The following is a 20,576-nucleotide window of genomic DNA, read 5'->3' on the forward strand; positions in this document are numbered from 1 at the left end:
ATTATAACATAGAATGAAATTACATTGCAATTGGGAATTTCAAAATTCAAAAAAAGGGCTCTGTGTAACTCCTTTACAAGGGAATGAAAGTGTATATATGAAATTAGCAGAATAAGGTGTTTTTCAAAGAATTGTCTAATACTGTTGAATGCTTAAATCCAAAAATATGATTTGAAGGTTTAAATTTGTGTATCTGAATTTATATTGCTATTGGAGAATTATTAATCATTTGTGTGTTTGCAGCAATCAGAATCACCTGAGGAGCAGTACGAGGATTGCGTCAGTTCGAAGCTAGAGTCCTCGCTGCCTTCCTCGTGAATCTGATGTTCCTAAACAAAAAAGGGGGAGATGTGGGAGCAGCTCGGAACACCTGGCATTTGTTTTCAAGAGTGACCGTTAGAATTTGTTGTGCTGCATGTTTGCCAAGCCTTTGAAGAACTAGTTTCACAAGGTCAGGTTGGAGGATGGCCTTGTGTAGGCCTGGGAAGATGTGGCTGAAGACAGTCACAAGTATGTCTATGGAATGTTTTTATCTTTAACTGTTCTGAGGACTGGCAAACATCCCAGCTGGGTCAGATATGCCCTCCTGTGCTAGTAGTATTGGCTGTGAGTCGTTAGTACTTTCTGGATCTTTGTTGAAACATATATAAGTTGGATTCTTTTGTGAAATAAAGGGAATCTTGCACGGAAAAAAAAAAAAAAAAAAAAGGCAAATTGTGGGAGATTTCATAGAAAATGGGGGGAACATTTCTTTGAGCCTGATTATTTAGAGTTAGCATAAGTAGCCCGCAGTCAACATGAGTGGACCGGGGTACGCTCCCTTTAAGCCACTACAGTATTTGCATGTTACCGTAGACACCTATAGTAAATATATTCTCACTACAGCGCACAGGAAGCAGAATAGCTTGGCGGTTGTACAACACTGGCGTGCTTGCATAGCCCAACTGGGGATTCCACGACAGATCAAGACGGATAATGGTACAGCTTATACTGCGGAAAAGGTGAAATGATTTTGTGCAATCTGGGGTATAGCCCTTGTACATGGCATTCCTTATAACAGCACCGGCCAGGCCATTGTAGAACGAGCACATCGAACCTTAAAGACCCTGCTAGACCGTCTTAGGGAGGGGGACCAGGCGGAGCCCTCCTGCTTACGGGATAATTCACCTGTTCTCCGTACACAGCGTCTCCTGTTAACTGCATTAACTTCATTAAATCAGACAATTCGGGGGGACCTGGACCAGATGACGGCGCAACGACATTTTACGGCTACGGAAGAGAAAGGCCCCTACCCGTTGGTCCGTGTGCGTGATCCCCAGACACGCCAATGGGACGGACCGTTTGAGCTGCGTTGCCTCAGGCGGGGGTACGCCTGTGTACAGACGCCTGAAGGGCTACTGAAATGGGTCCCTAGTCGTATGGTTCGTCCTGCCCTAACCTTGTAGTGTTTGAGTGTTTTTCTTTACAGATTGCTGTTATCCTTTCCTGGCTTGTGATGTCTTGGGTATGTGCTACGAATTTCTGACGCTGGAGCAATTAATAAACAAGATAACAGAACTGCAGAAGCAAGAAGGCGCTGCAAGACCTTTATAGCAATTAAGAAAAATGTCATTTTGGCTTGGAGCATTTAGCTGCGGGATGGGGACTTAGGAGTTGGTTTGTATCTCTGTTAAAACTCAGGGTTTCTTTATTCTTCTGCATTTTCTCAGGTATAATATTGCTCTTACTGTGTTTAATTAATTGTGTTCATATATCTTGTAGGTCACCTTAGCCAACATAACAGGTCAAGATTCTCTGTGCACTGCAACCACATCACTAAGCCCGTGAACCAATAGACACGATGGCTATGACTCGTGCGGCACGTCTGGCCAGCGACCGCATGTGCCATAGGCTCCCTATGTTTCAACTGAGGCAAATTTTGGCACCCGCTGGCCACGCGTGCTAAAATCTGTTCCTCTGCAAATGTACAAATACCGGGATTTTCCGAAGAGCATCGGGCTGGTGTACGGCAAGGCCATCGTTGCCTCTGTGGGGACGCCCACGTAGAGCTGGCACCTACCGATTGCTGGGCTGAGTTCGCGGATGGTGGTGACTAGATCTGCTAATGCTCTTCTAATAGAAAAAGGGAGGGGGAATTGTTGTGGGAACATATTTAGCTAACGGTCACAAGAGCATTCCAGACGCCTTTAGAAGGCCTTGAACAGACTAAACAAGAAGACAAAAATAAGAAAGATACCAATTAGAAAAACACAGGTGCATATTCCACGATAAAGAGAACTTGGCACAAACAACCTCAATTCGGCAGTTTATCTTGACCAATTAGACTGAGATAAGTCTCGTATGTTTAGTTAGTATGACCAATTATATTTTATGTTTATGCGCGTGTGCAGTGTTGATGCAGCCAATCATTGAGTGCAACTGGACGCGTGGACAGTGCATGAATAGTGTGTGTAACCAATGGGTGCTAGTTGGACATGAGGAGGGGGAGATGTAGGGAACACCGTTCGGAAGATCTCGCGATGTCACGGAAAGGTAGAAGGCTAGTCGTCGCCTCCCTATGACATATCAGTAATCCCACCTACCGTTGTTAGTATAAAAGGAATTAACTGCGCAATAAAGGACAGAGTTGGCACTCACACCATGTGTGTTATCTGTCTCTTCCCTGGTCCAGGCCGACCAGTGATCTAATCGTGGCACCTTGATATGTAGCACTGCTACAAGTGTGGAAAAGCATTTTCCCGTTCTGATCTACATCAGAAAAAAAAAGCGCCAGGCTTTGTAGGTGAGACTCACACCCTAGACATGGGATTATTTTTCTGAACTTATTTGCATACTGACAGATCTCCCGCTGTTGGAGAGTTATTGAAGAAGGGAATGTCTTCCCCTCTGCAAAGTGAAACTTCTGCAAGTTTTTAATACAGTTAGCTCCAATGTGACATATTGCAATTTTGATTAAACCATGACTTTCCATACCATCATTGGGGTCCATTTCCCATATTGTGTTACTGGGTCCAGTTCCAAAACTTTCACCAGCCCTTTTTTTGCTTACAGCCAACATGTGATACTTTGTACACACACAGAGGCTTTTGGGTTACAGCAAATATTGCTGCAGTATTTGAACACCCCTTTAACAGCTGGCGCTTTGGCTAGGTGTCATTATCCCGAACACTTACACAGATTTTTACATCTTCCCCACACTTTATAAATATGAACCAATTAATTCTCATGACACCCCTGTGGGTTAGGTAAGAAAATATTGTTTCCACACCGCGAGCTGCAAAACCGGAGAGCAGCGAGGACAGCAGGGGCGACCGCTCAGTGTGGCCGAGGGGTGCACGCGGGCAGGCGGCCGCGGCGGGGCCGGCTCCACGTCGGGTTTTGCGGGGCTCCCCGCCCCGCGGCGGCTCCCGGCAGGGTGTGTGTGTGTGTGTGTGAAACCGTCGGGGGGGGGAGGGGTGTGGCAGGTCTCCGCCAGCAGCCGTACCGCCGGCGGAGCCGCGAAAACAGGAAGCGCGGTGGTCGCAGCCGGCGGCGGCGCTGATTCATTCCTGCGTGTGCCTCTGTCGCCGGTAGGCCCAGCCTGCCTGCTCCGCCGCGGGGCCGCTGCGTGCCCGCGGAGTTCAGCGCTGCTTGTGAGGAGGCGGCGCTGCGGCCGGCCGCGGCCCCGGGGCGAGGCTAGGCGAGGCGAGGCAGGCAGGCAGGCAGGCGGGCGGGGAGTCCGCTCGGCGTAGCAGGACGGGCGGCGGAAAGTTTCTCCCCACCCGCCAGTGCCGCCGCTCGCCGCCCCGGTGACTCCAAGGAGGAGCACAGCCCCGCGGAGGGAAAGAGCCGCGCTGCCCGGTGCCCGGGCTGGCAATATGAGGGAGCAGTACTTATGTGTGGGCACCGGGCAGCAGAGGATGGACCTGCTGGAGCTCGCCGTTAGCCCTGTGAAACGCTTGCGAACTGAGTACGCCTTTCCCTGTCTCTTCGCAGAGGAGGCCTATCAAAAACTGGCTAGCGAGACCCTGGAGGAGCTGGACTGGTGCCTGGACCAGCTGGAGACCCTGCAGACCAGGCACTCCGTCAGCGAAATGGCCTCGAACAAGGTAGGAGCCCGCGGCCGCCGCCTCCCCTCCGCGGCTCCGGCCCCACTGCCGCCCCGGCTCTTCCCACCTAGTGTGGGGCGGGGGGCGCTTCAGCCTCGCTGAAGGAGGGAAGCAGCGTCGCCTCAGTTGCAGCCGGCCCAGCCGCGGCTTACTCTGGCGTGATGAGGGCATCGTCGGGGAGGGAGAGCTCCGGAGGAAAGTCGCGCTTGCGGCGGGGGCTGGGCTCCCCCGGGCACACGCCTCGGTGTCGGTAGAAGGGGATCCGCTGGATGAAACAGCCCCGGGCTGAGAAACTTGTCGCGGAAACAGTCTCATTCTCGTTTGGATGCATGAAAGGCTTTTGTTTGTGGTTTATACAAGTTCAGTTTTGTTAAATTTCAGAACAAGTTGTGAAAGTGATGCAGGCATTCGGTCTTGGAAAGTTACGCTGTTTCCCTATGTGTCTCAATTTAAAACCAAAAAGATTGTTTTTGACTGCTGGCGATAATCCCTTCAGTTGCTCTTTCTTTTCATAAGCATCCCATTCTGAACTAGGGCTCTTTCCTAGAAAATGATGTAGAAAGTAGTAGTATGAAAAAGGTAATAAAGGTAGTTCTTGATTCCATGGGTGCTGCAGACTGAGTTTTATTTGTAAATAGAAATGCTAATAGCTCTCATAACACGATTTGTTATGAAGGAATATGCTCAGAACCGAGGTGCCATCGCAATAGTCATGATAGACACCTAGATCCAGAGGTGTGTTTCTGAGACAAATTGCACCCTTCCTTCCCTTCCTGGAAGTTGAGGATGTGTATTAGATGAGGACTATGTGCTGGTCTCTGCTGTAACTGAAAACTATGTGTGTGCGTTTGGTTTTTTGGAGTTTCAAGAGTTTTCACATGTTCCATTCATAAGTATGCTTTCTTTCATGATTTTGGTTTAGAAACAATATGTTGTTAAGTTTCTGGAGTTAATTTTAAAAGCCAAATTAATAAGCCTGCTGCCTTGCTTTAGAATTTATTTTTATATTTGTCATCAACAGCTATTCTGAGTATTTGAGGAGCTACATGTACAATGAGAGAGAAGAAGAAGGTTTTAATTAAAGCAAATAAATGGGCTGGGTTTGCCACATTTATGTCTGTGAAAGCAGATGATCTACATTTTAGCACCTTTTTACCATTTTAGTTGCAATTAGGATTTTTTTAAAGTAAAAAAATAAGTGTTTTTTGACTCAGCTTATGCCTTTTTAAAATTCTGCTGTCTTGCTTTGATTGCCCTTACCAAATATCTGCTGTTTCTTGACTGTTTTTAAGTCCATGTTCAACTCAGCCTGTACGTAAGATGTGAGGTGTTTGGGTCAGCTGCCCTGGCTGTGTCCCCTCCCAACTTCTTGTGCCCCTCCAGCCTTCTTGCTGGCTGGGCATCAGAAGCTGAAAAATCCTTGACTTTAGACTAAACACTACTTAGCAACAACTGAAAACATCAGCGTTATCAACATTCTTCTCATACTGAAAACAAAACATAGCACTGTACCAGCTACTAGGAAGGCAATTAACTATCCCAGCTGAAACCAGGACAATATCCACCCCTTATTCTATACCATTTACATCATGCTCAGTTCCCATACTTTCCGTTACTTCCTAGTCAATCATCACCACCTTTTCCATCCATTGAGAGAGATATATATATGTATACACACACACACACAGATATCATTCCCTTAGTTTATGGGCCATGTTTATAAAATGTTTGTTGGGTTAATTTAGTCCCCGATGTTGGGTTCATTTAGTCCCCAACTTTGGGCTCCATCTGTCATACCAGTCTTTCTGGGCAGGAGGGATGGTGCAAAGTCCTCTCAGTCAGCAGAGCAGGATTGGGCTTCAGTGCGGTGTGACGAGCAGGTGACATTGGACGCAGCAGGAGGATGGTGTGCACCGTTGGATTGTTTGCATGAAGAAGTCAGTTCTGGTTCCATCACTACTGCGCTTTGCTCAGTTTTATCACAGTTCATTCTTGCTTGATCTAAGTGATTCTTACTGTAGTACTATGGATATAGCATATAACAATTATAGTAATGATAACATACAGTAGCAGGGTTATATAGCAACTAACATCATACAATTTAATTCATTGGCTATTCTCACCTAAAATCAAATCCCCTTGAGGCACACATCGGACTTCCCCATCCTTTTGCATCACCCACCAAGTGCACCCAGGTCCTTGAGCAAAAGCAATCCCATGAATGGGTTTACCTTTGCCTGAGGCAGGAGTAACCCAGACTGTCTTCCCTAACATATTTGTTATGTGCACCACAGGGACTTTATCCCCTTCTACAGTAAAAAAAGTTCTGACTGGGCAGGGCCACCCCGAATTATAAATAGCTCACCCCTATGTTGCCAGTCCAGGTCCACCTGAGACACTTCAATCTTGGCAGCTTGATCCACCTGCTGGTTGTTTTGATGTTCTTCAGTGGCCCGACTCTTGGGTACATGAGCATCTACATGACGTACTTTTACCACTAGCTTCTCTATCCGAACAGCAATATCTTGCCACAGTGCGGCAGCCCAGATGAGTTTACCTCTGCACTGCCAGTTGCTCTGCTTCCATTGCTGTAACCACCCCCACAGGGCATTTGCCACCATCCATGAGTCAGTATAGAGATAGAGCACTGGCCACTTCTCTCTTTCAGCAATGTCTAACGCTAGCTGGATGGCTTTCACCTCTGCAAACTGACTCGATTCACCTTCTCCTTCAGCAGTTTCTGCGACTTGTCGTGTAGGACTCCATACAGCAGCCTTCCACCTCCGATGTTTTCCCACAATGCGACAGGACCCATCAGTGAACAGGGCATATTGCCTCTCATTTTCTGGCAGTTTATTATACAGTGGGGCCTCTTCAGCCCGTGTCACCTCCTCCTCTGGCGACATTCCAAAATCTTTGCCTTCTGGCCAGTCCATGATCACTTCCACAATTCCTGGGCGACTGGGGTTTCCTATGCGAGCCCGTTGTGTGATCAGTGCGACCCACTTACTCCACATGGCATCAGTTGCATGATGTGTAGAGGAGACCCTCCCTTTGAACATCCAGCCCAGCACTGGCAGTCGGGGTGCTAAGAGGAGCTGTGTTTCAGTACCAACCACTTCTGAGGCAGCTCAAACTCCTTTGTACGCTGCCAATATCTCTTTTTCAGTTGGAGTATAGCGAGCCTCAGATCCTCTGTATCCCCGACTCCAAAACCCCAGGGGTCGGCCTCGGGTCTCCCCAGGTGCTTTCTGCCAGAGGCTCCAGGTAGGGCCATTCTCCCCAGCTGCAGTATAGAGCACATTTTTAACATCTTGTCCTGCCCGGACTGGCCCATGGGCTATGTCCTAGTTTCAGCTGGGATAGAGTTAACTGTCTTCCTAGTAGCTGGTACGGTGCTATGTTTTGAGTTCAGTATGTGAAGAATGTTGGTAACACTGATGTTTTCAGTTGCTGCTAGTAGTGTTTAGACTAATGTCAAGGATTTTTCAGCTTCTCATGCCCAGCCAGCGAGAAAGCTGGAGGGGCACAAGAAGTTGGCACAGGACACAGCCAGGGCACCTGACCCAAACTGGCCAACAGGGTATTCCATACCATGGGACGTCCCATCCAGTATAGGAACTGGGAAGTGGGGGCGGGGAATCACCCCTCGGGGGACTAGCTGGGTGTCGGTCGGTGGGTGGTGAGCAATTGCACTGCGCATCATTTGTACATTCCAATCCTTTCATTATTGCTGTTGTCATTTTATTAGTGTTATCATTATCATTATTAGTTTCTTCTTTTCTGTTCTATTAAACTGTTCTTATCTCAACCCGTGGGTTTTGCTGCTTTTTTCCCGATTTTCTCCCCCATCCCACTGGGTGGGGGGAGTGAGTGAGCGGCTGGGTGGTGCTTAGTTGCTGGCTGGGATTAAACCACGACAGGCTACTGCATGAACAATCTCCCGTTTAATTTGTTCAAAGGCTTGTTGTTGTTCAGGGCGCCATTTAAAATCATTCTTCTTCCGGGTCACTTGATAGAGAGGGATTACAATCAGACTATAATTTGGAATATGCATTCTCCAAAAACCCACAACTCCTAAGAAAGCCTGTGTTTCCTTTTTACTATTTGGTAGAGACATAGCTGCTATTTTTTTTATCATATCCATTGGGATCTGACGACATCCATCTTGCCATTTTATTCCTAAAAGCTGCATCTTCCGTGCAGGTCGCTTGACCTTTACTTTGTTTTATGGCAAAACCGGCTTTCAGAAGAATTTGGATTACTTTCTTCCCTTTCTCAAAAAGAACTTCTGCTGTGTTGCCCCATATGATGATGTCATCAATGTACTGCAGGTGTTCTGGAGCTTCACCCTTTTCCAGTGCAGTCTGGATCACTCCATGGCAAATGGTGGGGCTGTGTTTCCACCCCTGGGGCAGTCGATTCCAAGTGTATTGGACACCCCTCCAAGTGAAAGCAAACGGTGGCCTGCACTCCACTGCCAGAGGGATTGAGAAAAACGCATTAGCAATGTCAAATGTGGCATACCACTTGGCTGCCTTTGATTCCAGTTTGTATTGAAGTTCTAGAGTGTCCAGCACAGCAGCACTCAGCGGTGGCGTGACTTCATTCAGGCCACGATAGTCAACTGTTTAGTCTCCATTCCCCATTAGACTTTCACACTGGCCATATGGGACTATTAAAGGGTGAGCGAGTTTTGCTGATCACCCCTTGACTCTCCAGTTGGCGACTCAACTTGTGGATGGGAATCAGGGAGTCTCGGTTGGTGCGATATTGCTGCCGGTGCACCGTCGTGGTAGCAATTGGCACCTGTTGTTCTTCAACCCTCAGCAACCCCACAACCGAAGGGTCTTGGGAGAGACCAGGCAGGGTAGACAGCTGTTCCGTGCCCTCCGTCTCCAAGGCAGCTATACCAAAAGCCCATCGATACCCCTTTGGGTCCTTGAAATACCCTCTCCTGAGATAGTCTATGCCAAGGATGCACGGAGCCTCTGGACCAGTCACAATGGTGTGTTTCTGCCATTCATTCCCAGTTAGGCTTACTTCAGCCTCCAATACAGTTAACTCTTGGGATCCCCCTGTCACACCAGAAATACAGATGGGTTCTGCCCCTTTATAACTTGATGGCATTAGAGTACACTGTGCGCTGGTGTCTACTAGAGCCTTGTACTCCTGTGGGTCTGATGTGCCAGGCTATCGAATCCACACAGTCCAATAGACCCGGTTATCCCTTTCCTCCACCTGGCTGGAGGCAGGGCCCCTCTAATTCTGGTCAGAGTATCCAGTATTCACTTCTTGTAAAATTGGCTCAGAAGTCCCTTCAGGAGGATCAGAAATAAGATCAGCCCTTCTACTCTGTTTGGAAAGTGGAGCGGCATTTTTCCTGGTAGAATCCCCTTTTGTGGTGGTTTTTCCTCGCAACTCATGTACCTGTGCACCTAGGAACGAGGTAGGTTTTCCATCCTGTTTCCTCACGTTCTCTCCGTGATCACATAGGTAAAACCACAGGGCACCTTGTGGTGTGTACCTTCTATATTCTCTCTCTCGGGCAGAGGAACGCTCACTCCTAATAGCTGAGACATTGGTCCTTACAGGTGGGGTGTAGGACATATCCTCTTTGAATTGCTGGAAATTCTGGGACAGCTTCTCCACAGCCGAAATGCAGGCTTGTAGGGAGGAGGAGAGATTTTCTTCGTATTGCCGGAGTTGGCGAGCCACTTCATCCACCGTCGGTGCCTCATCGTCTTTCCAGGTCGTTATCGCCAGTGAGTTGGCATAGGACGATGGTGCGCTCCGTACAAACTTCTGCCACATGGGTCGTGTGCATGGGACTTTGGATCTTTGGGTAATTGTGGGTTGTCTGGGTCATAATAAATCGTCTCTAGCACAGCTAATTCCTTCACATGTTGGATACCTCTCTCCATAGTGGTCCACTTGCCTGATTGACATATAACATCTTCCTTGAAGGGGTACCTTTCCTTCACACTTGACAGGAGTGGCCTCCAGAGGCTGATGGGTTGTGTCCCTTTTCCAATTGCCTTGTCAATGCCACCTTCCCTGGCAAGCGATCCCAGCTGCTTGGCTTCCCTACCTTCTAAATCCAGGCTACTAGCCCCATTGTCCCAGCATTGGAGCAGCCAGATCATAATGTGCTCAACTGGACGACAGCTAAAATCTTTTTGCGTATCCCGCAGCTCACTCAGGGATAGGGATCGGGTGATTACCTCTGGTTCTGCCTCTTCCTCCTGTTCCCGTGATGACCGTGGCTCATCTTCATCCTTTGCTAAGCGAACTGATTTTTTTTCGATATTTCTTCTTGTGTATGGGGGCAACTGATACTGGCAGAGGTTGATTCTCTGGTTCAGCTGCAGTGCCTGTCGCTGGGGTTGGAGGGACTGCAGTGCCTGTTGCCTTTTTTTTAGATCCAGAGACCTTCTCTTCCCCTCGATGGTACTGAATATTGTTGAACAGGGCTCTATAGGCATGGGCAGGCCCCAGCACATTGCAGTGGTTTGTGACTCCCTGGAATTGTCAGGGTGACAGCATACTTTTTCCAAATATTTTACTAGTTTTTCAGGTTTCTGCACTTTTTCAGAGGTGAATTTCCAAAACATTGGAGGTGCCCACTGTCCTAGGAACTTGCCCATACTACCCCACACACCCTGCCACTCACAATTATCCAGCCTCGGGGCAGATCTCTGGGTGATCTTCTTAAATAGTTGTTTAACCTTAAACAAGAGCTGAACCACATTCAGGAGCATGCTAATTCCTAGCACTAGGGCTAGGACCGTGCTGGTCTCAACATCCCAAGGGTATTCAAATTTTTCAAAATTCTCAAATGACATTGTAATTAGACTGGAGGAGAAGGGAAAGGGGAGGAAAGGTGTGTCTCCCATAGATTGCCTCTCTGAGGAGGAAAGGTAAATGGTGTAATTATTAATAGTTTCCCACAGATGGCTCCCGAAGTGTAGAGGTGATGACAATGCTGAGTGCAAACACTGGATTAGTCCCTCGACCGATAATTTTATCATACCATAAGCCAGTATTACACAATACATCAAAGCGAAAACCTTAATCCACCTCCCATGGATGATAAGCAGCAGAAGAGGGACTACATACAGCAAGCGAGGTGATACATAACAGAACTTTAAAAACGAGCTCCACAACTCTAAGAGCTCATGAATCGACATTTTGACCAGTGACTATTAAACCAATATAATGAATGCTTGTAATGAATTCGTTTTAACACGCTCTGGTCAGGTCTGTTGTTATCTCAACCCTTTGTGCCCCACTTTGGGTGCCAAAAATGGACTGTCATGGTTTAACTCCAGCCAGCAGCTAAGCACCACGCAGCCGCTCACTCAGTCCCCCCCACCCAGTGGGATGGGGGAGAGAATTGGAAGGAAAAAGGTAAAACTCATGGGTTGAGATAAGAACAGCTTAATAGAACAGAAAGGAAGAAACTAATAATGATAATAATAATAATAAAATGACAATAGTAATAATAAAGGGATTGGAATATACAAAACAAGTGATGCACAATGCAATTACTTGCCACCTGCCAACCGATGCCCAGTTAGTTCCTGAGCAGCGATCCCCCCAGGTCCCCTTCCCCCAGTTTATATACTGGGCATGACATCACATGGTATGGAATACCCCTTTGGCCAGTTTGGGACAGCTGCCCTGGCTGTGTCCCCTCCCCATTTCTTGTGCCCCTCCAGCCTTCTTGCTGGCTGGGCATCAGAAGCTGAAAAATCCTTGACTTTAGACTAAACATTACTTAGCAACAACTGAAAACATCAGTGTTATCAACATTCTTTTCATACTGAAACCAAAACATGACACTATACCAGCTATTAGAAAGAAAATTAACTGTATCCCAGCCGAAACCGGGACAGCTTGCCATAGATTATAGGATAAGCATTCTTCACACGTGTTTATTCAAATGAAAAGGAAATTGCATTCAGAAAAAGTTTGTCATCTTGTTTTTTCCAGCATAAGATCATGCAGACATGGGATCCACGTGGGGTACACAGTAAGCCTAGTTGTTATAGTTAATCTGAAGGTCGCTAAGAATGATGCTGAGCTTTACATCAGAACTGGAGTTTTATATTGCGGTTAATATATTGCCTTAGTCAGCTTGATCTATCAAATATGGATTTACATGTCTAAAGCACTTTATTGCTACTTACTTTTTCATATTGCAGTATTTAGAAGGAGTCTGGGATTACTGTATTGGGAAGGAATAGCCACTGTTCAGTTTTACAGGTCATACTCATTCCTTAAGGTAAACTTTTTCCCCCTTTTTTTTTTTTTTTGCCAAATCTGTCCCCTTTGTATAGAAATCTCTGTGACATCTTTCAATGTTGTAAGTAAATCAGTGCCATTAACCATAATGTGAACAATCCTGAATATAAATCAGCGAGTCCATATAATAATGTAAGAAAATTCAGTGCAGGAGGATTTTAATTTTAGGTGTGTAAGAGGTTGTACTAAAGAATCATTTTATTCCTGATTATTAAAACGTATCCAGCATTTATATAGCACCTTTTGTAATATAACTGCGAACTGTGACATCTCTGTAAGGTGTATAGGTAAATGATGCTGTTTTAGTTTATAGAGAAACTGAAGCAGAGCAACTTTGCTAAAGGCTAAGGACATAGACTTCAGTACAGCAAGAATATTCAAGAGTACCCAGTTCTATGTCCCAAGAGTAAGTCCTGCAAAATCAGATGAGAAAATCAGGAAAAGCAATGTTGTTTGTATGTAACATGGTGTATCACTGTGTTTCCCTCTTTCCCTTTCTCTGGGTTTCTTTAAGAACTAGCTCACAAGATTGATTGACTGGGGTTTTTTTTTCCAGACTCTCAGCTACTTCCCGTATTTATTTCCCCTCTTTTTTTGTATATAACAACATTTTTGTCAGTGTTCGTTTTCCTTATTTATGTGAACACGTGCATAAGGGGTGGCATAAGAACTGAGCTCTGTACCAGGTAAAAGCTTTTGCACATCGTGCAAAGGCTGCCATAGTAGAGGAAAAAAATCCAGGGAGAAAAACAGTATTGTGCATCCTGAATGCCTGAAGTAGGCCAGGAAGTGAGTCTTATCTCTGATCCCTCTCCTGTGCAGTGAGTTGGCAGTCTGAACCATTGTGTCTGTGTGGAATCCCCTTACTGTCGGTAATGCCTGCGTAGGACTCGCATTAGCATATCCCAGTCCAAGGGTATTTATTTTGTTTAGATGCCCCTCGTGCTCAATTAGTAGTAGTCTGTGATGTGCCAGCTCCCAGCTTTGGATAACTAAAAGTAGGATGATGCAGATATACAAAAAGATCCTTCTTCTCTTCTCCCTGCTTAAAACTGCTTGAAGCAGTAGGCATGGTGTGCTCTTCACAGTCTCCAGATGAGCCTCAGCATGTTGTGGCAGTAAGTATAACCCTGAAAACTTTGAAAATGTGCTCTAGATTGGCTCTGTAGGAAGCCAGCCATGATGCTTGGCTGCTGAAGTTAGACCAGGATGACTGCAATATCCAGAAGATGTCCCATTTCCCAGCCATCCCTGTGATAAGCAGATTTCCAAGTGCCTGGAGGCATTGCACATGAAGTAACTGATGGATAGATCTGTGATGCACCCATAGGCGTAGTTTGTAAATAAATCCGATTTCGAAAGGACATAATATTTAAAAGTATCATCAGTTGTCATTATGTTGTTATGATTCTTACAGTACTTTGTGTTTTCTTAAATTACCAGCTTCTGGAATTGGGTACTAACAAGAGAATCCCAGCTTATTTATAAAAAGCACAGGAAGTTTCTCATCCTCATTACTTGTGGAGAAAACCTGTAAAATCTTGAATGGCTCCAAAACTAGGAAACAAATAAGAAGCTAATGTGGCAGAAAAAGACTTAACTGCAAGGTTCAAGCAAATGATTTATTTGAACTTCACTTACAGACTTAACACGCTACTATTGCAGGTGTTACAGATACAATGGAGGAATGCACTATTGCAATTTTTAAGGCAAGAGTAGTACACTATTACAACCACAAGCAACTCACAGACAACCACAAGCACACACGTGTTTACAAACTTAAAGCATAAACAATATTCACTTACCCCTCCAGGTAAGGGCTCTCAATCCCAGGGAAGCTACCTCGACCAGCGTCCCGATCAAGGAGGGGAAGGGTCTCCTTCACAAGCCAACTGTATAGTTGGAGAAGTGACTCCCCCATTTCCAACCTGAATCTTAGGGGTTTTATCCCCTGACTTGTGGAATGGTGTGTATGACTATGAGTGGATTATGATATATGCCTAAATGGATTGTGTATATCTGAGTGGAGTTTCCCCTTATCTTTCCTTCATTGGTCTGTGATTGTTTGAATACACAAGGTTGTCATTTGAAACTGAAGCTGAAACTCTCCAGCTTGCCTTTTTTTTTTTTTTTTTTTTTTTTTTTTTTTAAAACCTTGCTTCCTCAGGCAACTGAATAGTGGTTGGATTGAGACTCAGGGCATACTATTTGTTAAGGGATTTCAAGGCTCAGTTCAGGTTTTGGTTCTTTGAATGGCACAGCCACTGCCCTGTTTAGTTTAGGGTTTATCAGGCAACCCAGGGCTAAGCTGTCTACACAGCTCCCCATGAGAGTCATCTCTGCAGAGAGACAGGGCCTCAAGGCAATCCAAGGCTGGGTCACTTTTGTAACCCCCCCATGAGTCGCCTGTGTGCACTAGACATGGTGAAACTCGTTTGTGAACCATGAGCCGGACAATCCACACAGAAGCATCTTAAATTTGGAAAATAGACTAAAATTATTTTCTATACTATGTGCTTGTGGTGGGTTGACCTTGGCCAGCCGACAGGTGCCCACCAAGCTGCTCTATCACTCCCCTCCTCAGCAGGACAGGAAGGGGAGAAAATAAGATGGGTCAAGATAACTCGTGGGTCAAGATAAAAGGAGTTTAATAAAGCAAAAGCACGCACGGAAGCAAACGAAAAACAAAAGATTTATTCTCTACTTCCCATCAGCAGGCGATGTCCAGCCACTTCCTGGGAAGTAGGGCTTCAGTATGTGTAGCGGTTGCTCTGGAAGACAAATGTCATAATAACGAATGCTCCCCCTCCTCCTCCTTTCTCTCAGCTTTTATATCTGAGCTGACGTCATATGGTATGGAATATCCCTTTGGTCAGTTTGGGTCAGCTGTCTTGGCTATGTCCCCTCCCAAGATCTTGCCCACCCCCAGCCTGCCATTGAGGGGGGGGCAAAAATGTTGGGGAGACAGCCTTGATGCTGTGCCAGCGCTGCTCAGCAGTAGCCAAAACACTGGTGTGTTATCAACACCTTTCTAGCTACAAATACAAAGCACAGCACTATGAGGGCTGCTATGGGGAAAATTAACTCCATCCCAGCCAAACCCAGTATAGTGCTGTTAATATTTGCTAACGTCAGTGGACCGTGGCTCTATTGTGTTTTTCTGTGTGATGCTTCTTTGAACAGAAATAAATTAATTTTAGGAAATAATTTACCAATTTGGGTCACCAAAGATAGGATCCCAAGGCATAATTAGATGCCTCTATTTAACTGTTCTGATTTCCAGAGATGCTAACCCATATCAGTTTCTGCTAAACTGAATTGTGAGTAATATGTGTTGAAAATCACAGTTTTTATGTGGGTACTTGCTTGATGATTGTGATTTCTAACTTCAGACACAGGTACACTTTGATACGCTTGTACAAGCAAATGATCTTTTTAAAATTTCCGGGTTGCAGAGTGATGGTTCTCTATTTTTTTTTTTTAATCATTTGCTCTTTTTTTTTTTTAATGAATAACCCCCTCTTATTTCTCTACCAAACAAGATAAAAGCAAAAATTCATAGATTTTAAATTCTCTGGGAGAAGATGTGGTTTTGCAGTACCTAGCTTAAGTCCCTGATTCTGGATCTGGACTTAAAGTCATTCTGTTACAGACAATAAATAAATGAAGAATGCCAATAATAGATGTAGCAACCACTTTCTGCTAGACAGCACTAATTGTAGATTAGTCAAACATGGAGGAATACTTATAATGAAACTGATATGCAAAAGTGTCTTTTTCACTTCTGTAATTGTGATTTTGCAAACATCTCTAGTGTGTTGCTTTTGTGTGTCCAAGTATCTGAATTTAGACATGGAAAAGTTTCAATTCATGTTGCTTCTGTTTCAGTTCTAAGTTTACTGCAGATGACAGCATTTTTGCAGGATTTGCTGATAACTAGTAATGAACAAGAGTGTGGAAAAGGTCACAGGGGATTTCTTTCCCACTATAAATGTATGTGGATATCTGTTCTCCAGGAAGCTTTTTTAGGTATCAAAGCTAAGAAGATTTAGGTTTCATTAGGTTCCTGGAGTGCGTGGAAGATAACTTCCTGACACAGCTGGTGAGTGAGCCAACTAGGGAAGGCGCCCCGCCGGACCTGTTGTTTGTGAACAGAGAAGGGCTTGTGGGTGATGTGATGGTTGCAGGCTGTCTTGGGCACAGCAATCATGAAATTATAGTTTTCAATTCTCGGATAAGTAAGGAATGTGGTTAGCAGAAGTGCTACCTTGGACTTCTGGAGGGCAGACTTTGGCCTGTTTAGGGGCCTGGTTGACAGAATCCCTTGGGAGGCAGGCCTGAAGGGCAAAGGAGCCCAGGAAGGCTGGACATTCTTCAAGAAGGAAATCTTAAAGGTGCAGGAGCAGGCCAAAAGACAAGCTGGCGGGGAAGAAGACCGGCCTGGCTGAACAGAGAGCTTTGGCTGGAACTCAGGAAAAAAACCAAGAGATTTTATGACCTTTGGAAGAAGGGGCAGGCAACTCAGGAGGACTACAAGGATGTCGTGAGGTTATGCAGGGAGAAAATTAGAAGGGCCAAAGCCCAACTAGAACTTAATCTGGCTACTGTGGTAAAAGACAATAAAAAATGTTTCTATAACTACATTATCAACAAAAGGAGGGATAAGGACAACCTCCATCCTTTATTGGATGTGGGGGGAAACATAGTGACAAAGGATGAGGAAAAGGCTGAGGTACTTGTCCCAATCCAATGTCGGGGAAGGTTTCAATATGATCCCAAGAGCGAGATTAAGACACAAATGAGGTCAAATGCCGTATACCCAAAACAGCTTTTATTATCAAAAATATCAAAAGTAGAAAATAGTAGCAATAGGATAGAATGGAAGAAAAGGCAGAAATCAAGCAAGCAGTCAAGATAGAGTTGCAAGGATAGTCACCACTATGGATCCAGCGGCATCCCATTGGTCCTCAGTCTTCAGATCTTCGGTGGTGGGTGCACACCACGGCTTGTCTCCACGGTTTTTTACAGGGCATAGTCCGATGCATGCACATACATACAGTTCATGCACTGTTCACGTGCTACAGGTTTCGTCTATCACACGACTTTCGTGTGATCAAAACCAGAAACCAGTACGTTATCTCAAAGAGTACAGTTTCCATGAGAATGGTAGTCTCCACATTCCTGCATGCTTCAGCTGGCTCTGGCCTGTCTCCTCCCCTGGATGCCTCAGTGGCCTGGTAATGGTCCTTATGGACAGAGGAGTGCCCTGCTTAAACAAGCCATCTCAGAGACAAATGGCTCGTCACAGCAAACAGTCCTTGAGAGGAATGGCTTGAGATGACAGTCCAGTCTCTCACAACAAACAATCTTTGAGACAAATGGCTTGAGATAACAATTCAGTCTCTCACAGTACTTAATGTCTTCTTTGCCTCAGTCTTTAATAGTAAGACCAGTTGTTCTTGGGGTACCCAGCCCCCTGAGCTGGAAGACAGGGACGGGGAGCAGAATGAAGCCCCCATAATCCAAGGGGAGTGACATGCTACACTACTTAGACACACAGAAGTCTATGGGGGCCGGATGGGATCCACCCAAGGGTACTGAGGGAGCTGGCAGAAGTGCTCACCAAGCCACATTCAATCCTTTATCAGGAGCAGGAGTCCTGGCTAACCGAGGAGGTCCCAGTTGACTAGAGATTGGCAAATGTGACACCCATCTACAAGAAGGGCTGTGTATTGGGTCTGCGTGGCAACGTTTTGGTAGCGGGGGGGCTACAGGGGTGGCTTCTGTGAGAAGCTTCCCCTATGTCCAACAGAGCCAATGCCAGCCGGCTCCAAGATGGACCCGCCGCTGGCCAAAGCCGAGCCAATCAGCAACAGTGGTAGCGCCTCTGGGATATCATATTTAAGAGGGGAAAAAAAGTTGCTGGGGCACAGAAACTGCAGCTGGAGAGAAGAGTGAGAACATGTGAGAGAAACAACCCTGCAGACACCAAGGTCAGTGAAGAAGGAGGGGGAGGAGGTGCTCCAGGCGCTGGAGCAGAGATTCCCCTGCAGCCCGTGGTGAAGATGATGGTGAGGCAGGCTGTCCCCCTGCAGCCCATGGAGGTCCACGGTGGAGCAGATATCCACCTGCAGCCTGTGGAGGACCACACGCCAGAGCAGGTGGATGCCCGAAGGAGGCTGCGACCCCATGGGAAGCCCGCGCTGGAGCAGGTTCCTGGCAAGACCTGTGGACCCGTGGAGAGAGGAGCCCACGCTGGAGCAGGTTTTCTGGCAGGACTTGTGACCCTGCGGGGGACCCACACTGGAGCAGTCTGTTCCTGAAGGACTGCACACCGTGGAAGAGACCCATGCTGGAGCAGTTTTTGAAGAACTGCAGCCCGTGGGAAGGATCCACGTTGGAGAAGTTCGTGGAGGACTGTCTCCTGTGGGAGGGACCCCACGCTGGAGCAGGGGAAGAGTATGAGAAGTCCTGCCCATGAGGAGGATTGAGCAGCAGAGACAATGTGTGATAAACTGATCGTAACCCCCATTCACTGTCCCCCTGCACCACTGGGGGGGTAGGTAGAGAATCCAGGATTGAAGATGTGCCTGGGAAGAAGGGAGGGGTGGGGGGAAGGTATCTTTAGATTTGGTTTTATTTCTCATTACCCTACTCTGATTCTCATTGTAATAAATTAATTTTCCCCAAGCTGAGTCTGTTTTGCCAGTGACGGTAATTGGTTGAGTGATCTCTCTCTGTCCTTATCTCGACGCACGAGCCTTTTGTTATATTTTCTCTCCCCTGTCCAGTTGCGGAGGGGGAATGATGGAGTGGCTGCGTGGTTCTTAGTTGCTGGCTGGGGTTAAACCACAACAGGCTGGAAGGAGGATCCGGGGAACTACAGGCCTGTCAGCCTGTCCTCAGTTCCAGGGAAGGTTATGGAGCAGATCATCTTAACTACCATCGCACAGCACGTACAGGACAAGCAGCTGATCAGGCCCAGTCAGCATGGGTTTATTAAAGGGAGGTCCTGCTTGATTAACCTGATCTCCTTTTATGACAAGATGACCCACTTAGTGGATGAGGGGAAGGCTCTGGATGTTGTTTACCTGGTCTTCAGTAAAGCTTTTGACACCATTTCCCACAGCATTCTCCTGGAGAAACTGGCTGCTCATGGCTTGGACGGGCGTATTCTTCGCTGGGTAAAAAACTGGCTGGATGGCCGGATCCAAAGAGTGGTGGTGAATGGAGTTAAATCCAGTTGGCGGCTGGTCACAAGTGGTGTTCCCCAGGGCTCAGTATTGGGGCCAGTTCTGTTTAATATCTTTAGCAGTTATCTGGATGAGGGGATCGAGTGCACCCTCAGTAAATTTGCAGACGACACCAAGTTGGGTGGGAGTGTTGATCTGCTTGAGGGTAGGAAGGCTCTACAGAGGGATCTGGACAGGCTGGATCAATGGGTCGAGGCCAATTGTATGAGGTTCAACAAGGCCAAGTGCCGGGTCCTGCACTTGGGTCACAACACCCCCATGCAGTGCTACAGGCTTGGGGAAGAGTGGCTGGAAAGCTGTCTGGTGGAAAAAGACCTGGGGGTGCTGGTTGACAGCTGGCTGAATATGAGCCAGCAGTGTGCCCAGGTGGCCAAGAAGCCAATAGCATCCTGGCTTGTATCAGAAATAGTGTGGCCAGCAGGACTATGGAAGTGATTGTTCCCCTGTACTCGGCACTGGTGAGGCCGCACCTTGAGTACTGTGTTCAGTTTTGGGCCCCTCACTACAGGAAAGACTTTGAGGTGCTGGAGCGTGTCCAGAGAAGGGCAACAAAGCTGGTGAGGGGCCTGGAGTACAAGTCTTATGAGGAGCGGCTGAGGGAACTGGGGTTGTTTAGTCTGGAGAAGAGGAGGCTGAGGGGAGACCTTATCACTCTCTACAACTACCTGAAGGGGGGTTGTAGTGAGGTGGGTGTTGGTCTCTTTTCTCAAGTAACAAGTGATTGGATGAGAGGAAATGGCCTCAAGTTGTGCCAGGGGAGGTATAGATTGGATATTAGGAACAGTTTCTTCACCAAAAGGGTTATCAAGCATTGAAACAGGCTGCCCAGGGAAGTGTTTGATTCGCCATCCCTGGAGGTATTTAAAAGACGTGTAGATGTGGTGCTTAGGGACATGGTTTAGTGGTGGACTTGGCAGTGTTAGGTTTG

General features: G+C 46.6%; 1 protein-coding gene across 2 annotated transcripts in view; it reads left to right on the forward strand.

Moving 5' to 3' along the window:
* LOC121232871 (cAMP-specific 3',5'-cyclic phosphodiesterase 4D-like) overlaps positions 1-20,576 on the forward strand; it is a 294,635-nt gene that overhangs the window by 188,348 nt on the left and 85,711 nt on the right. The window contains exons 1-2 of one of the 2 annotated variants that reach the window (XM_041121361.1): positions 3,514-3,569; positions 3,976-4,088. In XM_041121361.1, the coding sequence (XP_040977295.1) occupies positions 4,074-4,088 (15 nt within the window). In that variant the 5' untranslated portion in view covers positions 3,514-3,569; positions 3,976-4,073. Of the gene's footprint in view, positions 1-3,513; positions 3,570-3,975; positions 4,089-20,576 lie in introns of those variants that run through there. The other variant, XM_041121360.1, reaches the window with a different exon arrangement.

This window comes from Aquila chrysaetos, assembly GCF_900496995.4.
Source record: "Aquila chrysaetos chrysaetos chromosome W unlocalized genomic scaffold, bAquChr1.4 W_unloc_1, whole genome shotgun sequence".
In the NCBI taxonomy this organism is placed as follows: Eukaryota; Metazoa; Chordata; class Aves; order Accipitriformes; family Accipitridae; genus Aquila; species Aquila chrysaetos.